The 15173-nt window shown below is 36.4% G+C and overlaps 1 protein-coding gene across 1 annotated transcript in view; it reads right to left on the bottom strand.

Annotated features, from left to right (window-relative positions):
- CNKSR2 (connector enhancer of kinase suppressor of Ras 2) overlaps positions 1 to 15173 on the bottom strand; it is a gene marked incomplete at both ends in the record, with an annotated part of 168637 nt that overhangs the window by 97688 nt on the left and 55776 nt on the right. The window contains 2 exons of the mRNA XM_083854476.1: positions 8664 to 8732; positions 13506 to 13565. Of these exons, the coding sequence (XP_083710602.1) occupies positions 8664 to 8732; positions 13506 to 13565 (129 nt within the window). The remainder of the gene's footprint in view (positions 1 to 8663; positions 8733 to 13505; positions 13566 to 15173) is intronic.

Below are 15173 nucleotides of genomic sequence, written 5' to 3' on the forward strand. Positions count from 1 at the left end.
CATTTTATGTGGCTTAAGGAATGTGCTCCTCAGGAATGACCCTGCAGTATTAACCCCCAGCCACATTTGCCTTACGGGAACTCGTTTCTGTGGCCCTGTGCTTCATCTCAAAATTGGAATTTGACTTATGTGTGTGTGTATTGCACAGTCTCATATTTTAATTCCCCAAAGCTTGTCCTGGAATTAAAACAATAAATGTATGTAAATATACATGCATACATATAAGTAATTTTTTTCATGAGATTTCATTAGATTAGATTTACATTATTAAAAATATTTTAGAATTATTCTAGTCAATCAGTAATTCCAACAGTCTTTGACACTCCCCAGCTTTTCAGTGTATAAATAAACTACTTGAGAACCCCAGCTGCCCTGCAGCTAAACAGTGCTGTTATCCTTGAAGCAGATGTTTCTTGAGACTGAATTCGTATAGTGAAAATAAATTAAGATGTGTACAAAGAAATTGTGAAAAAAAAAAAAAAAATCTTTAAGGTCTTTAATGACCAAGCAAACAGAAAAAAAAAAAAAATCAAAATCCAAAATAATTGTGTACGTGAGCTGCAAATGTATGCAACATCACTTAGCTAAAGGAAGGACAGGGATATGGAGTTAAAAGAAACTGTCATAAAAAAGCAATTATGATTTAGTCATGACAGAGCTTTTTTTTTTTTCCATTTTACTTCTATTAAAATAATTAGCCACAGACTATGTACTCTGTTGAAGCCACTGAGTTGTTTCAATCCAGTATTGAGTTTTTCTTAAATAAAAATATACATATTCAGAGTACATCCACTCAAATAATAGAATTTCCCTCGCTTTAATTTTTCTTCCCATGCAACACAGCATGAATTTGCTTTTCTTACTGTTTTGATCTATTTTTACAAAAGCCTTACATTATACATCCTCACAGTTACCTCCTAATTTCACCAGAATAAAACAACAGATTACACAACAGAAGATCAGGCTGGAACCTGAAGATCAGCTGTATCATGAACACAGCTGCCACCTGCACAAAGCACAGATGTGTTCAAAATTATTCCATCCTAACTCATAGGTGGTCCAGGCTGTGCACAACAGTAATGTCCGTTGTGTTAATATGCACAACATTAAAGACATCCCTCCTTAAGCTTTTGTTATCTTTTCTATAGTGTACTTCAATTTTCAGCAACCTCAGTTAAAAGGAAATTATAAGCAGCAGTATTTGCCTTCCTTTCCAAATACACATACCTGAACACACACTAACAGTAAGCCTTTTTAACCTGTTCTCATGAGACAAAAAGAGTAATATAATCTGTATTCTGTTCTACAGGCATCAAAAAATTTAACAATAGAAAACTTTAATTCTAATTAGTATCTGCTACCTGGCATAAAAAATATACTCTAATTATATATTCTGAAATAACCGTTTTAACTGCAGAATTTACAGTATTTTCACTGTAGAGAACATACTGTTAAAATTTTAATTTAAACTGTCTGCAAATACAAATTGTACAAAGATTTGTAGCCAGTAGCAACTATTGAGAATATAAAAATAATTTTTACCAGGAATATATGCAAAAACGTTTTGGCAGCATATTGTCTTTCAATATTTATGTTGAAAATATTAATACCATTTACAGCACCACTGAGAGGATTTTTTCCTGTGGAAATGCTACCATGTGGAGGAAAAAAGCAAAAGAGAAAAAACCCTCTAAAAACCAAAACCATTAAAAACCATCATTTTCCGGTGTGTTCTGTGTAGAAAGATGATTTATCAACTAGGTCACAAAAATACCTCACGGAATACTGCAGCAGTTTTTAGCAAACACATCCTCAGGAGTACAGTCCTAAGTATAGCTTGTACAAAAATACCAGACTTGGATATGGACTTAGAAACTTGGCTATTGCCAAGGCCCACCAGTGACACTCACAGAAAAGGTGAACTGGTGTCTGCAGAGGATTTTTTACTACAATTACACTGCTTTCAAAAGATGCTTTGGTGCCAGAAAGTCAGCCCAGGTGCGTATTCGCAAAGGGCAGCTGTACAGAGTAGTCTATGTCCTCAATTACAAAAGAACAATTTTCCCCCAAAGAAAAATAATCCAAGAACTCAACACGAATGTTGTCTGCTGAATGCTATTCCTGTATGTTCATACACAAGTGAAGTATCAGGGCTCAATAGCAGTAGAGGTGTCCATTCTAGGGTACAGCCAGAACAGCATAAAAAAAAAAAAAAATCTGGTTTTGAGTGAGCTGTAGGACGTAGCAAATGGCATTTGGTGAGCAAAACCACAATCACCTGGCAGAGAATACTTCTAGAAATACAGTGTATGGGTCATGAAGCCATGTCCCAATCATATGAGAGGATAAGCATCTCTTGTTGCATCAACTTTTTCCTGAAAGAACTTCCTGAATGGACTCGTACAGCAACATCAACCTTTCAGTGCTTGACTGTCCACAGCTCCATCAGTTCCATACCAATCCCACAGATGTGGTTTACCATGCTCAGCACATATTCTAGTGCACCAAACTGCAGCAGAGGATAGGGATCAGGTGTTCTGCAGCACAGAATCAAAAGCACACTGAATGTGGGATGCCAGTGCCCAGGCTACAGGACCAAATGTGTCACTCACAAAGCCTCAAAGAGGCAGTAAGGAGCAGTTTCTATAACCATTTATGATTTATGAATGACACTGACAGTGCTCCCTTTCCATTCTAGGGCACAGTCAACCAGGTTTAATGCTTTCACTTAAGAGAAGTTGGTTGACTTTAAATTAAAGTAGAAGAACTGACATAGTTTAGTTCTGTTATCATCTAGGAGGCAGATAGCTGCTGAATAGCAGCAGAGGCTTTCTGCTGCAACTGAAATTCCACTGGAATGTGACATAGGTGTGCTTAAGTGTGAAAATTTAATAAGGAAAATTATTTAAAGTTTGGCAGAAATATGAAGCAGCATAGGCTGGCCAAAGCTTATACTGGTCTAACACAGATGTGACAATGACTTCTTTGTTAGCTGTTCTGTCCTGCCAGAGATTGAAGCCCAACTGGATGCCCACACTGGCACACCACTCTATTTACATAACAATGAGCCTGTGCTCAAAGTGGTGTGTGCTCCATACATCAACTCTGAACAACCCCCAGGGATCAACTGGAAAGATTCCATGGACAAGGGCATGCAGCATTTGTTCCCATGGGAAAATGAAAGATCATGATTTCATTTCTGCAATACCACACTTCCCTGACATATGCAATATAAAATATTTGTGGGTAACTGCACATCTGTGTAAAAAAGGTAACACAAATAATACCATATAGTCTCAACACAAATTCCACAGTAAAGGGAAATTGACAGAAGTATTTTTTCTTTTGAAGGGATCATGACAATTTAGTTCTTTTCTCAGTACTACACAATACTTGCAGAGATTGTAAAAACAGGATAGAGAATCATACTGAAATTTCAAAAGGGTGGTTGAAGGACAGACTACAATTGCTAAAAAGTATGGATCTTTTATCCTGCCAAACTCCAAAGAGTTTATGACAGAGTCTTATAAACTAGCTTACTTCCATAAAGACTTCCATGAACATTTCTGGATAGCCCTAAAAAGCTTTTAAATGTAAATCCCACCCACCTTTAAAACTAAACATTTGTGTAAACATTTCCTAAACGTTTATAAACAGAGAAAGCCCAAGGATTCAGAAAGGATTAAAAGTGTGATTTGGGAGCTGTTCCTTTACCTCCTCCTCCATAAAAGCACCTACATGAAAGCAATAGGAGGAAACTGAACAAAAAGCTTATTTCTCTTGAACTTTTACGATCTTGCTGCAACTGTTTTTTTGTTCAAGTCAAGCATCATAAGAAAATAAAAATACTGTTTTAAATAAAGATGTTGTTAATGGAAGTTACATAAGGTGTCAAACACCTTATGTTAAAAGCTTGGACTGACCTAGCTGTCCCCTTCCTTGTACTATTCCAGCCCAATTCTCCACTAAGCCTCTTCAAAAATACTGTCTCACTAAAAGCCAAGTTAACAAGGCCTTAAGTGAAATACCTGTGTTTACAAAAGTCTAGCTGGATCTGAAACAGTGCAGAAAAAAACAAATAAATATTTGCAACATCATTTTCCCACTTAGAGGTCTTTTGTTTGGTTTTTCCCCCAAAATAAGAAGCCACCTACTGCAAACTCCATTTTGGATGCACACACTCTAGAGATTCACATGCACCCCAAGGTTCAGTATTTTCTATGAGCTGGAATTTACCATCTCCCAACAAATCCTAAGACCTTCTGTGGAAGTTGAATTCTCCTCACTAACTGTACAGTAAAACCTAAAAATCTGTTCTTTCATTTTCCTAAACAAAAGATTTAAGTTAGGATGAGTATCTAGAAAGGCATCATACTCTTAAGTGTATACCCTTCCAACAAAGCAAGGTATGATCTTGCTAATGTATCTGTTGTGTTTCAGAGGAATTTTAGCAAAAACTCCTCTAAGTTTTTGTACTGTAAATATTACAACAGTTCCTGTAGGTCGATTATGTGGACACGGTTTGGCACATTGGAGTTTCCACAGTAAGAAATCTGCTGCATAAAAGCTAAGTGTTATCTACTACAAGATGCCAAAAGAAACAATTGAAACTTACAGGTGTTAAATACATAAACCTACCAGCTTCTACATGGAACAGATTGATAACTGACCATAGTTACCTATTTTTTCCCATCACAAGTATTTACATAAGCTCTGATGAGTTTTAGCTATCAAACACAAAATTTTGGAATCCACTAGTCAACCATGTAATATCAAATGTATTCAATCCATAAGTCATATCATACTTGCATTTGAAGTATATACAATGTGCCAAATATGCCTCCAAAATAAAGAAACTATTACACAAGAACAGACTGTTAATCAAGAATCCTCTACCATCCTGAGTCTGTACATCCCTGTTTTGTGCTTGGACTATTTTCTCCACTGTTTTATCACTGATGGAACCAGAAAGAGTACTGCAGAGAGTGTTAATTCATTTAAGCAATAATATAGTGTCCTGCACTTACAGTTGGTTGAAAAAAGGACTATCTTGAGCCAAAATAGGCTCTTGAATTATATATGGGCAGAAACACGAGTACTGCAGTACAGTGCAAATTCTGAAATACTCAAGTGAGGAAGGTGTTTTTGCTTGTTTGTTTACATTGGAAATATTTTAGACATACAGGCTTTGAGAGAAGACTGAGGATGGAATTTGCAGGGAGGTTTAGGAGAAGACATTGAGTATATCCTTCAAATCTTAATAAAAGAGTCACAGAATTGTTGTGTTGGAAGAAACCTTAAAGATCACCTAACACCAAACACCCTGCCATGGGCAGAGACATCCCCACAAAGCCCTGTCCTACCTGGCCTTGAATATTTTCAGGGATGGGGCATCAATAGCTTCTCTGGGTAACTTTTCCAGTCCTTTACAAGCCTCCCAGCAAAGAATTTCTTCCCAACACCTAATCTAAACTTGCCCTCTTTCAGTTTAAAGCTATTTCCCTTCGCCTATCAATAAAGGCTCACATAAAAAGCCCCTTTCCAGCTCTATTCCAGCCCCTTTATAGTTACTGGAAGGTGCTACAAAATCTCCCCAAAGCCTTTTCTTCTCTAGGCTGAACAACCCCAACCCTCTCAGCCTGTTCTCACAGGAGAGGTGTTCCAGCCCTGGGATCATCTTTGTGGTCTCCTCTGGACTTGGTCCAACAGGTCCATGACCTCATGTTGGAGGGAATTATGACCCTTACAGAGCTATTAAGAATAGATCTGTCCTGTAAGGCAAAATTGACAGTGAATATTCACATAGCTATTTAACCTCAGGAAACCACTATTTAAAGGACCATTTTCGGAATGCTAACTTTTCACTGACTTTAGGCCTAATCGATCTTCATTTTTTTAATTTAGAAGATTCAAACAGTCCAAACATCCTGCCAGCAACGAGTGGAATAATCCTGTTATGCATGTTTTCTATTGAATGGCAAACAATCAAAATAATCACTTGAAATTCTTTGATTTCACTGCCAAATGAAATACTACAAAGATTAAGCATCACTACAAGCATAGGATGTCAATAGACAATTTAAAACTATATGACACCCAGTATTAGGACACGCATAACAAAAATCAGTATAAATCATTCTCGTACTTTGTCATGCTGCTTATTTGAAAGCCAGTGAGCTTTTTTGTGTAGTTATTACAATGTGATTCTTGTGAAAAGTATTATCTAACAAGTTGTATTTTTAAACCAATTGTTTGGAACTTCTCTTCATCATATTTGTATTTAGTCTTTGAAATATAAAGTACAAAAGACAGACTAGCTTCAATTTGGCAGACAAATATACTGAAATAACTGAATAAAATTTTTAAAAAGGGCTTTAACTCTAAAAAAAACTAAAGGTTTTTTGTTTGTGGTTTTTTTTACATTTTGAGTCTTCATTTAGAAGACATGATAACTTAATAACAGCTTAATAACAGCTACATGTGAATAACACTTCCCTACAGCTTCAGAATTAGATATTTAAGAAATGTAGTCAGTTATTTCTATGGTCAACACTAGTGATGCAAGTATGATGAGTTATATATGATAAGTTACAGGGAGCAAGTTGTCCTTTATTTGCAGCTGGTGAGCAGTATATCAAGTGTGAAAAAAAAAAATCAATAAACACTAAAACCAAAATGTAGTATCTTCAGAATTATTTATCTCCTAAGCAAGAGTCACCGTAAGGAATAATACCTCTTCCCAGAAAAACAGATTCCTAGAACCGGACAGTAAATTCCTCATGACAGGGGCTGGAGTACAAAAGGATTTACTTAGACTCTTGTCAAATTCTGCAGAATCTATAGAAAATATGAAATATTTGGGTTTTATAAACTGAAGAGTGAATGTAGTGTACTTTTGCAAAGGTAACATGGGGGGTACTACCACATGTCTAAGAAAATCCTAGTTGACTTTCACTGTGGAAAATTAACACTAGAACACAAGAAAACTACTTGTATACATTGTATACAATATCAATGATGACAACTATTTCAACTATATTGTTGATACAACAAAGAAAAGCATAAGGAAATGTGTAGTTTAGTCTATTACTATATATTCACCATTTTAAACTAAGTTTTTTTTAGCTCTCTATGGTCCTTTTCCCTTGAAATATAATTACTTTTTTCTGTGCCTCTGAAAATACTTCACTTATGCAAAAGCAAGGACACCCAAATACTACATTAAATATTTTATCCGGGTAGGTAAGAAAGCTTATCTTGAGGCTAGTCAAAACATTACTGTTAGTGCCAGGGTTAGGAATCTGATCTTTCCATCAAATAAATGTAGTGTAGATGTGCTAAGAAAACTAGAATAAATACCTAGGCAACTGGAAATTTTCAAGTTGACAAGGCAACTTTACAGCACCATCAGAAATTTTTGGAAAAACTAGCTGGCTAGTACTGAATGTTTAATGATGTGCTTCTTCAGATGTGTGTACATTTTAATAGCCAAAATAATAATGCTCTAAAATGATTTTCAAATTAAATTGATGTCATAAGCTCCCTTAGTGTAGAAAAACAGAGATATTAGTCATCAACTGTACATGAAAAGTAATCATGGGATACAACACTTATAAAGAAGTTGTATAGCCAAAACAGTATTAAAATTCACCCTGACCTGCTCAGATTTATTAAATTACATTACATAGCTCAAAATACAGCTTCTCATCTGTTAAGATCCACATATGTACAGTATATTTGATTTCAAACTGAACTGGAGGGTATAGTGAAATATTACCCTAATCTGTGCCATGATGTACAGTGGCCTAATGCTGGAAGTGGAGCCCCATGTGGAATGACAAAACCCAACCTTTAACAAATGGCTGCTGCATTAATACCATATATTGGCTTCTACTACTCTCAAGAAACTTCGTACTTTGGAAGAAGAATAGCTGCTTTCTATACTGTAAAAAGTATATTTCTTCTCTATATGTCTATTTCTGCCTTTTCTCTTACAAAGCCTCACCTTAGAAAAGGTAAATTAATTTTAACAGTTCACTAATCCTAAATAAAATCACCTGGCACTAACAAGTATCTGTTCCCACAAAGGGCAATTTGTACGGTATTAATTTTCTTGACTATGTATTTGAAAAGTTTGTTTAATTTTAACTTTCCAAGTTTAAAATTAAGGCACCTGTCTTTAAATTACATCAATCACCCTAGGTACCCCTGTGGGAATTTCACATGCTTGTCTTCTTAAAAACCACACTCTACACTTTCTGGTACGTTTGGAAAGTAGGAAGTTTTCCAGCTTCCAGGAAGCATTCTCAATCTTAAACCCACAAGGGCATAATATTTCCAACTCCATGCATCCCTTCAACCCAAAATTTGCATTACATTTTAACCAACTGCTTATTAAGAGTGCATGGACAAGCAGAAAACAGCCTAACACATCTCCCAAGCCACAGATATTTAGCCTAACTTGATATCTCCTGTAATACTCAGATGATCAGGGTTTAGCAAGACTTCAGAACTATATGGTTTCAAAAGAGAAAAGGAAAATTTAGAAGTTAGAAGAAATAAAGATTTATAAAAATACATTTTTCTACACAATTTTTCTCTACACATGCTAATGTGCCCCAACATGTCTATCTCCAATTGACACAGAACATAATTATACATACCACAGTTTGGTGGTTAACTTGAATCACTTCATCCCCAGCATGGATTTTCTTGCACCGATCTGCAGGTGACTGAATTTAAAATAAAAGAGATGATCAAGAATACAGGTCTTACCAGTCATCATCTCTCTTTCAGCAGTACGATTGCTAAGCTATGTAAATAAGGTTAGATTGATAGACATTCTACTGTGAAATAAAGAATTAAAGAATTATTTGGTAAATCAGTTTGTTCTTATTGGAGAAAAATGATATGCACTATTCTACACAATAAAATCACATGTTAAGAAAGGTATGAATATATATGATAACTGAGTCCTAAGAATTTCTTTGGAATTTCATCTTGACAAAAGGATGCTTCAAACTGCCAGACATCTCTTAAGTCTTGAAAGCCAATCTTTAGCTGACTTTTGAACCTACCAAGACTAACTGGCAATTCTTCATGAACAAATTTCATAAAATTGTGTTTTTATTCTACAAATTTCAATATGTTGCAGACAGCCTTAGTAAATTACTATTCTGCAAAGAGCACACAAAAAGAGAAGATTGGGTTAGGTACAACCTAGGAAGAGCAAGTAAGTAATGGTAACTTTGGTTTTTGGAACATTATTAGGATGAAAGAAATGGAACCATCATCAAAATCCTACAGTGATCACACTTTCTAAAAAACAAAATATTTTTTTGCTTTTGCCTCAAAAAAATGTCAGTAACAACAAAAACAACAACAACAACAATATATATATATATATATATATATAATGTATAAAAATCACAACAAAAAATGTCTCTTCCATAAACTGAAAGCCCCACAAATTTTCCCTTCTTCTCTCTTTACATTAGACCAACTGTTTTTTGAGGGGAATACTCTAAGCTTAAAGGGAAATAAATTCCTTTAGTTTTTTGGAATCACACTTTAATTTCTCTCACAATACTGTGGCTGCCAGAAGGCCCTTAATTGACTCCACAGTAGAAGGTGAGACTGACAGTTTGAAAAAAGAACACAAAGGAAACACGTTGCTCAGGAGCAGATTTCAAAAAAAAAAACTGCTACGAATTTTCTGTTAAGAAGTGAAATTAATTCAAGTTTCAGGTGAGATAACAGATCATCTGAAGAAAATGCTCCAGGCCTGAAATGTGGACATTTTGTAATAACCTATGTACTACATCCCCATTCCAAACATGTCCCACAGCTAAGCCGTGACTTTCTAGTTCAATTGCACATAATTCATGGCCTAAGTTAAGGACAGTGTACAAATGAAAGATATCCAAGAGACATGAGAGGCTGAAAGAAGGGTCACTCATGACTCAGTCCTAGCAGACATTGCACAGAACATCCTAAATCAAACTGGGTTGGTAAGAATGTCATTTTACTAATAGAAAGAACATCAGCCTTGACATTTTGGCACTATTTAAGCAATAAAAGTATTGGCTGAGTGACTTGGGGAAAAATTTTAACACTGATGATTATGTCCTAATAATCTCTCTTCTGTCTGCCATTTCACTATTCACATTTACTCATTCATACCTCTAAAATCTTTATAATCCTCCTATGTAATACAGCTCTTTTAGCTCAGATGTAGTTATACCTAAGACTTTTAGAATGCAAATGCAAGTGAATTCTGTGTCATTACCCTTGAACTCTTCAGGACTTTATTACGATACATCCTTTGCGTTACAGTGTCTTCAGCAATCACAACTTAAATCTTGACAAAACAGGTCAAATTTGCTAAGCCATTTATACATGGTCTGAGAATCTTCAAACTGAAAAAGTCTAAATTAAAAGAAGCCTCATTGCAATTATGCTTCAAACACAAGGTGAGGTAAAAATCACTTATAAAGATATGTCAAGGTTGTGGTCTTATGAAGGGGTCCTCACTGCTTTTTCCTCTCAAATAAAAACCATACCTTGCTGTAAAATAGTATCTTTTATCATGGCTATTTAAGGAAAATAGAGGAGAATCAATAAGGTCTTTCTTTTTTAGATGTATATGCTGATCATTAAGCACAGAATCCACTCATGAAGTCCTACTAAGATGAACAAAGTGTGCCACACCACAACTGTATCTTCATTAGCTGGTAGTTCAGTTCAACAGAGAGTTGAAGAGATGGAAGCACCTGTTACTGAGGCTCACACATCAATAATTAAAAGCTATTCAGAATCTGCTTAGATTTATTCTTTAGAATAGATTCAGTTTTGTCCTTTAGGCTAAATGTTGTCTTTTTCCTATTCCCCTGGTATACCCACACTGTCTGAAAGTCCAGTTCAGAGCCCCTGGAGCACAATTGCTGCAGGTCCACGGCAAGACTTTGGTACTGTTTCTTCTGAAAATCTCTCTTCCCTCTGATCTAAGGGCACCATGCAAAGCCAACCAGACCACAGTAACTGGTGACACTGGGAGCACCCCCTTCAATGCCATATTCCTGCAGGAAATGCACTGCATGCTATTACTTTAGAAAAATGCTCCTTTTTATTGGAAAACCAAAGGACAAAATGGTTGTATTCAAAGCACACATTGTTTGTGAATTAAAATAATTTCTCCAACATGGTCTAGAGATGGGCTACTGAACAAGAAACTTAAAATCTTCTGTTTGACCAAAACGCCCTTTAGATTGTTACTTCCAAACAAAAGACAGAAGACACAAACTGGAAAGCTCAGCTTGCGCTAATGCTACAGGGCCACCAGAGAGAAGCCTTTACAGGGCAGTGACCTGTGAGGAACACTGCTGTCTCCCTCGCCCTCTCTCTCTCTCTCTCTCTCTCTCTCTCTCTCTCAGTCCAAGCTTCAGAGCGCAGCTGCTTTGATCTGCATGGCAGATGTGTTGAGGGAGAGGACTCCTAATGCCAAACAGCAAGATCCAAACTCTTAACGGGCTCTGCAGCTGGACATCAAACACCTCAAAGGCAAGACAGAAAAAACAGCACTGTCATTATAAAACTAGTCTCTTACATTAATGTGGACAGCACTACCACAATACTGTGTTTAATACAGACACATGCTCTTCTCCAGGATCTTTCAGACAGAAAATTCTGTTTCTGTCTCACTTGGGAGAGAAGACTTGGAAATTAAAAGGACATAAGACTTTGCTCAAATGCAAGAGAATTTGGATTCTTGTTTCCTAATAGTTAAACTGTACTGCAAAGAGTAAACATGTTAAGGCCAGCAGGTCAGATCACACGTGCATCATTGTGATCTTATTCTGGCCATGCTGCTTAGATCTTTCTCTTCCCACCTACCAAAATCAAAACTCTGCGTGTGTGTGTGTGTGTGTGTGTGTGTCTGTATAAGAAAGCAGCTAGAAATTGTGTTCTTCAAATTGTGTTCTTCTTTCTCTAAGGCACTACTCATTTTCACAATTGCTTTAACACACAGCAGCTTTTCCCCTTGACAACAGAGTGCAGTTTCCTGGTCTGCCATGAGCACCTCCAGGGTGTCACAGTGAGTGAAAAAGTCAGTAACAACAGCAGAAGAGTCATCATGACTGAACCTTCCTGACATAGCTTTAAATTATATTCATGAATCACAAAAGATAAGAGTTTTGAGGGAATGCATTAGGATTTTATTTTTATCTTTGCCCCTGGGAAATTAAATCCATTAGCAAGTTATGGAAAGAAATTGTTCCTTTTTTAATTTGAGAGATTCAACTGTAAAAATTGTTCTCTTTATCTCATATATTTTCTAGATTAAGCTCAACTGTAGTTCTGTTTGGTTTGCTTACTTTTATTAATTTCACTAATGATGTCTGTAGCTGTAGGCCTGACTCTCTAGAATTTTTATTTTCCTTCAAATTCCTTTTTTTTTTTTTTTTTTTTTAATTCCAATACAGGTGGCATTCATACAAATTCTACAAGTATTATCTATTGGTTATGACCCAGGGATATTCTGCCCACAGCAGAAAACAGAAAGGAAAGAGGCTATCAGATTGCAGCTCCTATTCAAGGATGAAAATAATATTCCTATTTTATTGAGATGTTAACAGAACCTCACTGCAGATCAGGTGGAGCAGCTGTAAATGTCATGTAGGTAGTTTGCACTTCCCACAGGATGACACAGTAGCATGATAAAATAAACATTTCTGACAGCTTCATTTTGAGAAAAAGCCATCAAAATCTTCGAAAGGAATTGCCTAAACCATTATGGAACAGTTCAGTGTTGTTTAGTGATTGTTCCACATTAATTAAAGATCATGAACAGAAGCCTTTTCCCCCAAAATTATAATTTTGCTCAACTATTAACAGACCACCAGTTCCCTAAATATAGTGTACAAGGGAATAGGTTGTATTTCAAAGGCTTTTGAAAGTAGTCTGTTATGTTTTACTTGCTCTTTAATGCCTTTAACACTGGCAATAAGTGTTCATTTCCATAGGCATTACTCAGAAGTTCATGCAGAAATACATAGTTATTTGTCAATGTGAAGGGATGTCCATTTCCATGCACTCATTTATTAAAAAATGAAGCTTGATAGATGGAAAATATAAAAGCTGTTTGTCTAACACTGCAGCAAACTTCAGCATAACAGCCTCAATATAATACAGATATTTATCTTTTTTATTCACAGAGCAAAGTAACTCCAAGACAGCTGCTTCCTGTCTTGAACAACTAGAGCATTTTAAGTGTCTTGCAAGAACAAATCAAGACTGATTCTCTAGGTCCTTAACTGGGAACAACTCTTTCAATTCTGAGGTAAACAAGCACAAGCATCTCTGCTGTCCAACATGCCATTGGTCCTTAACAGCCAACCAGCACAAGTTTGCAAGCAAAATGTAGTTTATAGCAAAGGGAAAGCATTAACCACAGGTAAGGTCAGAAAGGCTTCCAGGCCTGAACATACAGTATTAACAATACTTACATTTTCTGTTGTTCCAGTAATTACATGTAGACCATCATATGTTGACTTAATGTACATACCCTAAGAAAAAGACATCATGGGAAAGAATTTTTAAAGTGTTTCACAAACCATCACCATCCAAACAAAACTTGCATATCTCTTAAAGAATCTCTCTTTTCTTTTTGCTTTCTTTAAGATTTGTGGACTTTAATGCATGCCATGAGGAATTTGTCTCTGCCTAAGAAGCGCTTTTTTATACACTTCAAGAACAGCCCAAATAATTATGGCCCTAATTGGCAACAGAAAACAAAAATGCTTACCACAGTTAGCTCTATAAATACTTCCCAGGCTTTTTTTCAATAGAACAATGTCTTATAAAAAGCCCCTGAATTACAAATTGCCTTAGTATGATCAATACATCCATTTTGTTTTGAAAACTACATTGAGTTTTAAAAGATCTGGAGTCTTCAGTAGGCAACACTGCAAACATAACTAACTGCTAACCAGTGCTTGGAATAGTGCCTGCAAAATGGCTCTAAGACCTTCTCATTCATCACAATGAACATTTCAGCTATAAAACTCAATGATAAAAAAACCAACATCAACCTTGTTAGCTACCCCACTTCTTTCAAAAAAATATGAAAAACGAGGGATAGCTTATGAACGGACAGAAGTTCCTGCATCGGTAGTCCAAGACAGTGTCTCAAATATGTCTTTTCACCAAGCATTAATTCAAACATTTTAGCAGTATCCACTGTGACACCAAGAGAAGGAGAAAAGAGGGATAATTGGCATATACTGAGTATTCAAAATTTCTGAGAAATCTCCTTTCCCTCAACCACTTTACAGAAAGCAGGTAAACATTGAGCGTCTGAGTAAACATCCTCTCCATAACCTACTTTTTCTCTTTTTCAGAGTGCCACAGGGAAGTCTGTTCCTAGCTGAGGAGCCCAGTGTACTCACTGGTGAGTAAGTATGGTAAAGAGGCAAAGAAGACATATCAAGTTGGACTGATCTATGTGGGGACCAGAACTGGCAGACTTTTGGTAGCAGATATGAGGAAGTACACCTAAACAAACAAAGTGGATAATATCCCCAGTAAAACAAGACAGGGACTTCCTGAATTTCTCTGGATAGGGGCTCAAAAGTGAACTCCTATTTTATTCTGCACATTTGCATAGTGTTAATCACATCAAACCCAGTTATCATGTTCAGCTGCCACAGCTACAAGGCAAAACATCCAGAACCCAATTATTACTGCACTATACAGAAACTCCCTGACATCATCCTTCAACTTCCAGCTCCTCTATGTACCATCAGCATTCATCCATAGATTGGCTCCATCACACATTTTTTGCTTAACTCAAATATAGAATGGCTTTTTCACACATTTATCCTCACAACACCCCTGTGAGGTAGGGAAACACTAATAAGATACACACATCTTAACACTAAGATACAGATATCTTACAGGAAGCACACTGAGCCACACAAGAGGCTGAGATATGTTGGTATCTGTTCCTTGGTACACACAACAACCCTCAAACCACCACTAATTGGGGGCCTCAATCCCACGCAGGTTCTCCATCTAAGTCACTGGGCCACACACCCTGCAATATGGCAAGAGCTAAAATCACAGTGACCATTGTGACAGGAACTTTGAGTCAGGTCTCCAAACAGAGCAATTTC

Source organism: Zosterops lateralis (assembly GCF_965231275.1).
Source record: "Zosterops lateralis genome assembly, chromosome: 2".
Classification (NCBI taxonomy): domain Eukaryota; kingdom Metazoa; phylum Chordata; class Aves; order Passeriformes; family Zosteropidae; genus Zosterops; species Zosterops lateralis.